The sequence below is a fragment of the Malania oleifera genome, chromosome 12 (assembly GCF_029873635.1).
Source record: "Malania oleifera isolate guangnan ecotype guangnan chromosome 12, ASM2987363v1, whole genome shotgun sequence".
Lineage (NCBI taxonomy): Eukaryota > Viridiplantae > Streptophyta > Magnoliopsida > Santalales > Ximeniaceae > Malania > Malania oleifera.
The window spans coordinates 64991935-65004976 of record NC_080428.1 but is presented as its reverse complement, the minus strand read 5'-3'; the positions used below and the strand labels follow the sequence as shown (position 1 = coordinate 65004976).

The window sequence follows — 13042 nt, the reverse complement described above, 5'->3', positions numbered from 1 at the left end:
GTCAAGTTGACTCGAGTTTTCGGGTCGAATCTCACGTAATTAAATATGAGAATTTCGATCCAAATATGGATTATTGAATTCGGATGTGAGTAATCAATTTAGATTAAAATTCCTACTTACATTCAAATCACAAAAATTTTAATTTAAAATTTTGCAATTTTAATTATCCAAAAAAGTAAAACATAACTAAATAAAATTAAAGGAAACAAATTTTTGTCTTCTAACTTCTCTAATTTTTAAGCCTGCTACTTTGATTTTCCATTGCCAATTTTCCATTACTTCTGCAACTCAAACTTTTTTGATTTTTTATCTTCCTTTAACTTCTCAACTTCAAGCTTTGATACTCTTAGCAATTCTTAACCAATTCATTTCTTTACTTTGTGTTCATCTGTGTGTTTGTCTGTGCTTGTCTCTTTTTGAAATCATTTATTTATAGGCTTGGAGATTCATTCAATTTAATCTTGATTAAATAAATCTGCACCCAATTTAATCAATCAAATTTATTTCAACTTTTTCACATTTCCACATGTCTAATTGTTGGAATTTCTTTTGTAGGTTTGAAACCGAAGATGCTGAGTCGCTGACCCACATATTATTTTTTTATTTTTTATTTTGAATGTAAAAATTCATTTTCATTGTATTCATAATTTTTCCTATATTTTCTCATTTCATGAAATTAATAAATTTTACCCACTTTTTATTATATAAATTCTAAACAAAATGGGATGTCTAGAATTGTCACAGTATAAAAGAAAGTAAAAAAATATTTTAATAATGAACTAACTAAATCCTAAATGTTAAAACTTAAGATTTTCGAATTTTTAGGTTACAATTTTACTTTAAATTGAAAATTCAGTGTAATATGCAGTTTAATTATTGGGCATACAATTTTTTTGAAATAAAAAAATATCCTTAATTTTTTAGAAAATTGAAAAAATAATAAAAATTCTCAAAAAAAAAATTTGTAGTTATATTTTCAACCTTTATATATAATAAGATTATTCTCAAAGCATTAAAAAGTGAAATTAAAAATATAATAATTATGTTAGATAATTATAATTAATTTTATTATTAATATTTTTAATTTTTATGATTTTAATATTTTTCATAAATTATTATTTAACTGAAAAAAATAAACACATTTACGATTAAAATTAAAAGAATCTAAAAATATGATAACTAGGTTAAACAGGAATAATCGAATTTTCTTTATTATGCTAATTTTTTTTGTCATTCTTGAAAATATTTTTCAAAATATAGTTTGGTAGGAAATATATAACTGAAAAACTCCGACGCAACAACATGATGGAGAAAGATAGAGCGCGCAGTAGATAGCACTAACTACGGCTAACCGGACCGAGCATTGCTCGCGGTGAATTGCAGAGAAAGGGTTGCGGTGAATGGGGGGGAGACGGGGAGGCTCTCGTCTCCTCAGCCACATCGCCAGAGGATCCAAATCTCACCTCCCCAGAACTGACTTCCCATTCAAACCTCTCCACCTCGTACCCCCTTCAAGCCCCATAAGGCAATTCTTCAGATTCAGCTCTTTTTCTGCGATCCCAGCGCCCACATCTGTTTATGGCGATGAATTTGTTTTTGGGTCACACGATTCTGCTCACAAGTACGCATTCGAAGCCGAAGAAGATGAGGAATTTGGAAAAATTCCCGTCAAGGCCTACTTTTTGTGCACCAGGTTGGCCCCCTTTGTTTTAAATCTTTGACTTGGTTTTGTCAACCTGCTTTATCAATCTTGGTTTGTCTGCGTCTTGTTTTGTCTTTGTTTTAAGTGTTAGGGTTATAGGAATTCGTGTTTGTGTTTGCGCATATAGAATCTGGAAGATTGGCTCTCCTTGGAATACATCAAAGCTCCAAAAATCATGAAAGAAGTGTATAAAATGGAAAGATTTGCCGAGAGTCTATACTGTTTATTTATGCCAAGCAAGCGGATTTGGTATGTAGAGAAATATGAAGGCGGTTCGCAGTAAGCATACGTTTTTGGATTCTGTGTTCAATCTGCACACCAAAAATTGCAGACTTAATCATGAATCGTTTACATTTTTGATGAGCCACCAAAACCAAGTTCAGTGGTGCTTTGTACTTCTTATCCTTGCTCTCAAAGAGATACTGTGTAGTGTCTAATCTAGTTACAAGTTGGGGCAGTTACTGATTTCAAATCTCCGCTTCATTGAGACGAATCATGAAGGGGTAGATTAAGTGATAAAGCAATATTAAGGGAGCATTTGTATTTTCTATCATTAATTATAGGCTAATTCTCATGAACTTCCCTCACATCGGTTCATAGGACTATATTGTCTGCATTGTGTTCAAGAAAAATTGGCGAGGGGAGTTCAACTAGACAAAAAACTGAATTCCCTTCATAATTAAGTTTTATAGATTTTTTTTTTTTGTGTAATTAGATTCTTAGAATATTAGCTATTGCGACGTGCTCGTAACTTCTTGGTAACTGATTTTTTCCTGTCAATTTCATTCTATCATAGTTCATAATCCTATATCTTTGAAGTGGTTTATTGAGTTCCTGTTCAACCAACTCTATTAAACTTCAGTTCTAGATGCCTTTTTGAGGATACATGATATTTTAGTGAAGCTTGCTTAGAACCAATGTTCACTTTTTTCAGAAATCCTCAATATAGCATCCATTCTGTTGGGACCAAACTGATTCATAGTTGCTTAAAGCAATTGAACTTCAGCCTCTTTATTTCCCTCATCATGTTGATCACTCTTTGACCAGGATGCTGCATCATGATAATAATCTGATTGTTAGCTTTTGGAAGCGTTTGACCTTTTGAGGACAGGTCCAATTTTGAGTGCTAAAAAGATGAGCCAGAGATGGAATGCAACAATCTCTTCGGGGTCATTTTTCCAAGTCTAGAATTTATATTCTAAGTGACGAAATTACTTTAAAACTTTGTGGATCAGGCTTTCCGTAGTGATAATTTTTTGTGTGTAAATAAATATAGTTTTTTCTTTCAATTGTTTTGTCCTTGGCATCGAGATTTGCCAATTAGTGCTTGTTGAGTCTATTCTCTTATGTAATAGCCCATTTGGTGGTCATTTCCTGATAGATTAGTTTATAGAATTTTTCTTTTTGATTAGAATGTGGAAAATTTATCTGATATTAACTTTCTGATTTTTGAGCATTGTTGTATATTTTATTAATTCACATGGATTTTGTAACTGCCTTGCGTGTGTTTGTCATCTCTCTTTTCTTTCTTGGGTGTTATCCCTCTTTCTCACCAATCTTTGCTGTTCTGTTTATGTTCTATATGATTTGGCTTTCTCAGATTCATGGTTTTGGCAGTATCAATTTGAGGAGCATGCAAGCTGAGAATTCAATGAACGTCATTCCTCCTACCTCCCGTTCATCAAATTATATCACCCTTCAGTTTTGTGATTTTCCTCCAGAAATTGCTGTAAGAGGAATTAATATATGAGATGTTATTCTTTCAATTTGATTAGAGGCCCTTATTTGTGTATATTCTTCTGTCGTTACTCAACTGTTATGTTTCTTCTTGTTCTTTCAATCATATTTTGCTGCTTTGGCATGGTTTAACCAATAATTTTATTTTCACAACACATAGGTTGCATTGATATTGCCTAGTTTTGTCATAGAGTCATATTGCTAAAATCATGTCACTTCAAAAGGTGGATTCACTTTTTATTTTTCATTGTGAATATGTGATTGCATGAACCGCTTTTGTGATGCCAAAACTACTTTTGTCCCTCCATTAATGATTACCTTTTTTTTAATGTAATATATCTTCATTCTTTTATTTTTTCCTCAATGGTGAGGTTTGAAACCTGCTTAATTAAAGGGCTGTATGAGCACACTATTACTAGGCTATTCCATGTCCTCATGTCTCCTTTTCCTTCTTTATTGTCATAAAATCTTATGAGTTATGAAATTTATAAAATAATTAGTATTCATGATATTTTCTTTAAAAAAAAAAAGCTTACAATTTTTAAGCATTTTAATTTTAATTTTAAAATAATGAAGGTTAAATTTTTTTTTGAGAGTTTGACATAGTGTGGATAAAATCACATTGAACCTTATTTTGTTAGGAATTAGTTCATTCCCAATTCTTATTTCTTTACTGTATTTATGAGCATATTTATAAATCTATTATCCCAAATTGCATGAATTGATATAAATTTCTATGATTGCATTTGCTAAATGTTGTGAAGCTGTAAAAAATGCAAATTTTACCTAAAGAACGCAAACATATAAATTTTCATACATATTATTGATTGAATGTTATTAAAATTTATTAATAAAAACATTCCATTTCTGTGACATAGTGACCTCAATATTTTTTTCAAATTAAGTAAGTAAAAAGTTTTTCAAACTTGTGTAATACTTACATAAAAAAATGTAGTTTACTTTTATTTATGACCGGAAAACAACAACAACAACAACAACAACAACAAGCCTTAAGTCCCACTAAATGAGGTCGGCTACGTGAATCCTTTTCCACCAATTCACCCAATCAAGAGCGTTTTCTTCTATTAGATTAAGGGTTATTAAATCCTTCTTCACTACCTCATTCCAAAATATTTTAGGTTTCCCCCTACCCCTTTTCATGCTAGAAACAATAACTCACTCACTCCTCCTCACAGATGCTCTACTAAGTCCGCGTTTCAAATGCCTAAACCATCTAGCTGCGCCTCCCTTAGCTTGTCTTCGATTGGTGTTATGCCTAAATGGTTGTGTATATGCTCATTTTTTACTTTTATCTTTTAATGTTATATCACTCATCCACCTTAACATTTGCATTTCAACAACTTTTACTTTTTGTACATGTTGTTTCTTAGTTGCCCAACATTCTGAACCATAAAGCATAGCCGGCCTTATAGCCGTTTGTTGGAGGTTATTTATATCTTTTAGTATTATTATTTAGTGTGTTAGTATGTTAATTAGTTAGAGTTAGTAAGGGTATTAATGTCATTAGAATGTGTTTAATTTGTATTATAAATAGTAGGAGAGACCTATCTTCAACTTAGATCATTCATGTTAATCAAAATCTCAACATGGTGTCAGAGCGTGATCCAACCTAAACCCTATTCTTCTCAATCGTTGCTAGAAAAGTCATTCCCGCTGCTGTCCTTCTCAGATCCACCTCCACCCCTTATTGTTTCACAAAACCAACCATATATCCAAACAAAGAACCCTCCAAAGCCTAACCTCACAAAACCCCATCACCAAAAAAGCTCTCACGCGCCGGCCAATTGCCAATAGTGTAGACCCCATGTGCCGGCGCATGAGTGAGTTTCCGACCACCTTTTTTTTCCCCAGCCATATTCTGGTTCCTTCTCTAGACAATATTATCAAGCTGTTTGGCCTGTTTGCTTAAAAATCCAACCTTTTTCGAACTTGCACTTGTGGTGGTACTCTGTTAATCTCTGTTCAGGGTTTGTGAAGGCTTCTTTGTGAGTTTCTTGGCGTGGCAGCAGTGTTTGTTTGTACAGTTCTGAGGCTGGGGCAGTGGTATATTAGTCGGTGAGTCGTTCACCTCGTCCGTGGTTGTGTCAATGCTTCACATAGTTTATGATTGTCCCAATTAGTTTTGATTCTTTTTCTTGTTTGACATTGGGGTAGCTGCTGGTTTGTGTGTTGGGATGGAGTTTATGAATCCCAAAAATCTGTTTCCTACATCACCACCACAGATAATGACTCAAAAGTTGGATGGGAAGAACTATGTTCAACGGTCTAAAGTTGTTCGGGTTTATTTACATTAGGAAAATGTGACCACTTGCTCCAATCTGATCGTTCTAATGAGAAGAGAAAATAAGTGTAGGTTCAAGAAGATGCCTTGATTGTTTCCCTCTTATGGAGCACAATGGGGCAATAGATTTCACGGATGTGTATGCATCTAGATACATGCAAAGAGATTTGGGATTATGTCAAACTTCTATACTTTACTAACACGACACGTATGTATGATTTATCCTAGGAGTACTTTCAGTTACAACAAGGAGATAGGAGTATTGCAGCTTATTTTGGAGAGATGAAGCGTATTCATGAGAAGCTTAACGTCATGCAACCTATAACTGCCAACGTTTGTGAGTTGTAGAGGTAGAGGGAGTAGATGACAGTCCTTCGTGTTCTAGCAGGCTTGAGACCTGACTTTGAGGCAGCTCAATCCCAGATACTTTGCAGTGCCGATCTGCCATCATTTTCCGATGTTTATTCTCTTGTCCTTCATGCTTCCTTTACCATGCATTCTCCTACTCTTGCATCTAGCTTTGAGAGGACAGCCTTTGCTACACAGGGTGATTCTAGTTCTCTATCAAACAACCGCAAAAGTTATCGAGGTGGTTCTGGTGGTAGAGAAGGATGACACAGAGGTACTCCTCGTAAGTGCACTCGTTGTGGATGGAGTAATCATACTATTGAGAAGTGTTTTGATCTCCACGGTAGGCCTTCACGTATTGTCAATGCAGCCACCACCGACTTCACACCTTTGGGGGCAGCCAATGCGGCCACCATCGTCTCCTCACCTTTGGGGCTGAGTGGGAGACAACGTACTATATCCATGTGAGGGGAAGAATTTTCCAAGTTCCAGCAGTATCAAGCGTCACAACAAGCTTCTCTTCCCATTGCATCTCTTGCCCAAATAGGTACTCCCATAATATGTTTGTCATCTAGTACTTCTCATCCTAGTCCTTGGGTGGTAGACTCTGCTGCCACTGATCATATCACAAGTATACCTATCCTCTTTTCCACTCTTTAATCCTACAAATTTACCTTATGTCACTCTTGTTGATGGATCCACCACTGCAATCAAGGTAATTGAGACTATAAATCCCATTTCTTCTATTTCTCTTCCTTTGGTTTTGTATATTTCCAAATTTCTTTTCAATATTATGTTCTTTAGTAAGATTACTAAATCCATGAATTGTTCAGTGACATTCTTCCCTGATTTTGTGGTTATTTAGGATTTGACGATGAGGAAGACGATTGGTGGAGGGTGTGGAGCTGGTGGACTCTATCACTTTGAGCCACTATCTCCTTCTACCACCTGCACTGTTGCTGCCACACTTTTTCAAATTCATTGTTGTCTTGGTCATCCTTCATTGGAAAAGTTAAAATGCTTTGTTCCTAGTTTGAGTTGTGTGTCTAGTATTAATTGTGAGTCCTGTCAGTTGGGAAAGCACCATCACGTACCTTTCGCTTCCTGAGTCAATAAACGGGCTGCAAGCCCTTTTACGTTAGTTCATTCTTGTGTTTGGGGTCCTAGTAAAGTGGTGTCCAAGTTGGGTTTCTAGTACTTTGTAACCTTTGTGGATGATTATTCAAGAATGACTTGGTTATTTTTAATAAAAGATAGTTTTGAGTTATTTCGTGTGTATTGTGTCTTTTGTTTTGAAATAAAGACTCAATTTGGTTTGACCAGTTCAAATACTTCGAAATGATAATGCTAAAGAGTATTTCAATACACAATTCACTACTTATATAACTTAGTTTGGTATTGTCCATCAATCATCCTGTGCCCACACTCCTCAACAAAATGGGGTTGTAGAGAGGAAAAATAGACATATTCTTGAAATCACTTGCACCTTACTTTGTCAAATGCATGTACCTAATGTGTTTTGAAGTACTTATTGCTTGTTATCTGATCAATAGGATGTCATCCTCTGTTCTTCCATTCTCTTTCCTAATTCACCTTAACTCTCTCGCCCTCCTCATATATTTTGGTGTGTGTCTTTTGTTCAGTAACTAACTCTTCGGATGAATAAGTTGGTTCCTTGTGTGAATGTGTCTTTCTGGGCCATTCATATACTCAAAAAGGATATCGTTGTTATAGTGCTATGCTGCATCACTTATTTGTTTATGCCGATGTTACCGTCTTTAGTCCTGTACGCCCAGTCCCTGAGTACTTTTGAGCTCAATGAGTCTCCTCCTTTGCCTAATCTTCTAGATTCTACTTTGTTGTCCTTGCCTAACCAACCATTTAAGTCTCCATGAGTCCATGTACTTCGAATCTTTCTCATCGTCTTGATCATCCTAATTTGCAGGTGTGTTCACGGCGGCGGCTCCAAGGAATAGAGAAGAGGGTCCCCCTAGCTTCTACTACGATGCCTTTGGTTTTCTCTTCTGATGATCATATTCCCCATGATGTTGATCCTCCCATTTCTCTTCGGAAAGATAAACTCATATGTACCCTACATCCCATTTCCAACTATGTTTGTTATGACTTCTTATCACTCTCCTGTTATTGTTTTGTTACTGCTCTATCATCTACGACCCTTCCTAAATCTGTTTTGGAAGTCTTAGCCCACTCTAGGTGGAGGAATGCTATGGTTGAAGAGATGAATGCTTTACATGACAATGACACTTGCGACATGTTACTTCTTCCTCCTGACAAGTCTATGGTTGGTTGTCGCTGGGTTTATACTGTGAAAATCAACCATGATGGATCTGTGGCTTGTCTAAAGGCCCGAATTGTTGCTAAGGGATATACTTAGGTGTATGGTCTGGATTATTTTGATACTTTTTCTCTAGTTTCCAAATTTACATAAGTACGTCTATTCATCTCCTGGGCTACTACTTGTCATCGGCCTTTGCATCAGTTAGATGTGAAGAATGCCTTCTTGCATGGTGACCTTGAGGAGGAGGCTTATATGGAGCAACCACCTAGGTTTGTCGTTGAGGGGGAGTATGGCTTAGTTTGTTGGCTTAAGAAGGCTCTATATGGTTTAAAACAATTTCCTAGAGCATGGTTTGGTCATTTCAGTGTTGTAGTACTGAGTTTGGTCTTCGACGGTGTGCAATGGATCATTATGTGTATTATCGTCATACTTTATCGGGTTGGATCCTCTTGTTGTTTATGTGGATGATATTGTTATTACAGGTGATGATGATAAAGGTATTTAGAGCCTCAAAATTTTCTACAGACTAAGTTTCAAACCAAAGATTTGGGACCGTTGAAATACTTTTTGGGTGTAGAAGTATCTAGATCTCGTATAGGAACTATTTTGTCATAGAGAAAGTATGTTCTTGATCTGTTGGATGAAACTGGATTGTTGGGATCTAAACTGGTTGATACACCCATGGATCCTAATAGTAAGTTAGTGTCAGATATAAGTGGTTTGCTACCTAATCATGGACGATACCGGAGACTTGTTGGAAAGTTGAATTATCTCACAGTCACTCGGTCTGATGTATGTTTTGCAACAAGTGTTGTGAGTCAATTTCTAGATTCTCCGAGGACAAGGCATTGGGAAACAGTAATTCATAGCTTGAAATATCTCAAAGGTGCCCCTAAGAGAGGTCTTTTATATCGTGATTAGGGTCACACTTATATCCATGGAAATATAGATGCAGATTGGGCTAGGTCGCCTTCTGACCAGAGATCAAAAACCAGGTAAATGTTTCTTGGTTGGTGGTGATTTGGTTTCTTAGAAGAGTAAGAAACAAACTGTGGTGGCTAGGTCAAGTGCTGAATTAGAATATAGAGCTATGACTCACACTATTTGTGAACTTGTATGGTTGAAGAACATGTTTGAAGAATTAGGTATTTTGCATTCTCAGCCTTTGAAGTTGATGTGTGACAATCAAGTTGCTCTTCATATTGCCTCCAACCTGGTCTTTGATGAGCGGACAAAGCACATTGAAGTTGATTGCCACGTTGTTCGGGAGAAACTTATATAGAAGCTCATTACCACTGCTTATGTGAAGTCTGATATGCAGCTTTCTGATTTGTTTACCAAAGCGTTGGGGGGTGCTCGTGTTAAATTTATTTGTAACAAGCTAGGAGCATATGACATTTGTGCTCCAGCTTGAGGGGGAGTGTTAGAGGTTATTTATATCTTTTAATATTATTATTAAGTGTGTTAGTATGCTAATTAGTGAGAGTTAGTAAGGGTATTATTGTCACTAGAATGTATTTAATTTGTATCATAAATAGAGGGAGAGACCTATCTTCAAGTTAGGTCATTCATATTAATCAAAATCACAAATAAAACTTTCCTTTTAATTTTATGGGTTTCTACAATCACCCAACTCTGTCTGTGATGCACTTAATGTTCTAATTTTTTCACACACAGCCGGTCCCAAGCTCGGGTAAAGGAGGAGAGTTGCGTTAGGTAGTTGACAACCAGCGTAAAATTTGTCAGATCACTATGATATGAATCCTTACCGAATATTTGCTGGGGCGTCCCCTATGAGCGACGGGTTGCACTTGAACCACCCGGGTGTAGCAAAAAGTGGGCAAGGGTGGGTTAGGTCGTCACCTCGAAGCTACGTGCCGTGTTGGCGCCCGGGTACGGTGTCAAATTTACGAGGGTTCCTGCATCATTCTAGACGTGGGCGGGTAAAGACGTTAATTCAAGAAATTAGGATAAGATTAGTAACTTGGAATATAGGGACATTTGCGGGTAAAAACATGAAAATTGTAGATACAATGATTAGAAGAAGAATTAATATAATTTGCCTTCATAAAGCTAAGTGGGTGGGGGAGAAAGTTAGAGAAATCGATAAATCAGGATTTAAACTTTGGTACACTAGAAAAGAAAAACATAAGAATGGAGTAGGCATTATTATAGACAAAAATTTAAAAGATAGCGTTTTGGATGTAACTAGAGTAAGGGATAGAATTATAAAAATCAAGATGGTATTAGGACAAGAGATAATAAATATCATTAGTGCTTATGCTCCTCAAGTTGGCTTAGCAGAAAATCTAAAGAGACAATTTTGGGAAGATATGGATAGTATTATACAAGGCATACTAGGGATTGAGAAAATATTTATAGGAGGAGATCTGAATGGACACGTTGGAAGAGATAATAAAAATTATGAGAGGATACATAGAGGATATGGATATGGAGACAAAAATGAGTTTGGGGAGATGATCTTAAACTTTGCTATATCATATGATTTTAGTATAATGAATACTTGCTTTAAGAAGAGAGAAGAACACTTAATAACCTTTAAAAGTGGACAAAATAGAAGTCAAATAGATTTTTTTTTAACTAGGAGGGTAGATCGTTTATTATGCAAGGATTGTAAAGTTATTCCAGTGAAAGCCTAACCAAACAACATAGAGTCTTAGTGTTAGATATATGAATTAAAAAATGGAAGAAAAATGAGAAAATAAACTAGTGTAAGAGAACTAGTCGGTGGAACCTAAAAGGAGAAAATATAATAAAATTTAAGGATAAAATGATCAAAGATGGGGATTGGACCATAGAGGATGGGATAGATATGAATACTCTTTGGAATAGATTAGCTAGCTCTATTAAAAAGATAGCAAAAGAGATTTTAGGTGAATCAAAGAGAAGATTCTCGAATAGCAAAAAGAGTTGGTGGTGGGATAAAGATGTACAAAAAATCATAAAGACAAAAAGAATTTGATATAAAATGTGGCAAAAGTGTAGAAATAGAGATAACTTTGAAAAATATAAGGAGGTAAGAAAAGATGCAAAAAAGGCCGTTAGTGAAGCTAAATATAGATCATTTAATAGTTTGTATGATAGATTAGGTACAAAAGAAGGGGAAAGAGATATATTTAAACTTGCTAAAGTTAGAGAAAGGAAGAGCAAGGACTTAGGAAATGTAAAATGTATAAAAAGTGAGGATGATATTGTCTTGGTTAAGGACGAAGATATTAAAGAAAGATGACGAAGTTACTTTAGTAAGTGGTTTAACGAAAACCAAATAGAAGGCTTAAACTTAGAATTGTCAAATGAGGAAAAGACTAAAAATATAAGATTTATTTGCAAAATTAGAGTTAATGAAGTTAAGTTTGCACTAAAAAAAGATGAAAAATGGGAAAGCTATAGGACCAGGTAACATTCCAATTGAAGTTTGGAAATGCTCGAGTGATAACGGAATTATATGGTTAACTAATTTATTTAATACAATTGTAAAAACTAAGAAAATGCCAGATGAATTGAGGAAAAACATTTTAATACCTATATACAAAAATAAAGGAGATATTCAAAATTGATAACTATCGTGGAATTAAACTTATGAGTCATACGATGAAACTATGGGAAAGGGTAGTTGGACAAAGATTAAGGTTAGGAACGAAGATCTCAGAAAATCAATTTGGTTTTATGACTAGGAGATCTACCACAGAAGTTATTTATCTTTGTAAGAAGATTAATGGAAAAGTTTAGGGAAAAGAAGAGGGACTTGCATATGGTATTTATTGACCTTGAGAAAGCATATGATAGGATACTTAGGGAAGTTCTATGGTTGGTTTTAGAAAAAAAGGGTGTATGTTGTAGGTATGTCGATGTCATTAAGGATATGTACGATGGAGTAATGACTAGTGTAAGGACTATAAATATAGAAACTAGAGAATTTCCAATCACCATAAGTGTACATTAAGGATCTGCTTTGAGTTCTTATCTTTTTTCTTTAGTGATGAGCCAATTGACTAAGAGTATTCAAAAGGAGGTTCTATGGTGTATGTTGTTTGCAGATGATATTGTATTAATTGACGAAACTAGGGACGAAGTAGAGGCTGAGTTAGAATTATGGAGAGAAGCTTTGGAATCTAGAGGCTTTAGGATAAGTATAAATAAAATAGAATATATGAAATGTAATTTTAGTAATGATAGGAGGAATATTGGAGACAAAGTTAAACTTGATGATGAAGAAATAAATAGCACTTGTAGATTTCGATACCTTGGATCTATTATGCAAGCTGAAGGAGAAATTGAAGATGATGTAATGCATAGAGTTAAAGCAGGTTGGGTAAAATGGAGAAGTATTTCAAGTGTGCTATGTGATCGTAGAATACCCTTAAAATTGAAAGGGAAGTTTTATAGGACAGCTATAAGACCAGTTATGCTATATGGATCGGAATGTTGGGCGACGAAGAAACATAATATCCAAAAAGTAAAAGTTGCCTAGATGAGAATGCTTAGATGGATTAGTGGTATAACATTGAAAGATAAATTAAGGAATGAACATATTCGTGGTAAGTTAGGTGTAGCTCTTATAGAAGATAAGATAAGGGAGGGATGACTCAGATGGTATGGACACTTGCAACGTAGGCCACATAGTGCACCTGTG

The 13042-nt window shown here is 35.2% G+C and overlaps 1 protein-coding gene across 2 annotated transcripts in view; it reads left to right on the top strand.

Annotated features, from left to right (window-relative positions):
* Positions 1-1281: 1281 nt before the first annotated feature.
* The window catches only part of LOC131143730 (protein RETARDED ROOT GROWTH, mitochondrial), a 30480-nt gene continuing 18719 nt past the window's right edge, over positions 1282-13042 (top strand). For both annotated transcript variants that reach the window (XR_009133662.1, XM_058092004.1), the window contains exons 1-2: positions 1282-1693; positions 3320-3431. Coding sequence is in view for 1 of the 2 variants with exons in the window: in XM_058092004.1 (XP_057947987.1) it covers positions 1401-1693; positions 3320-3431 (405 nt within the window). In the remaining variant the exon portion in view is untranslated. The remainder of the gene's footprint in view (positions 1694-3319; positions 3432-13042) is intronic.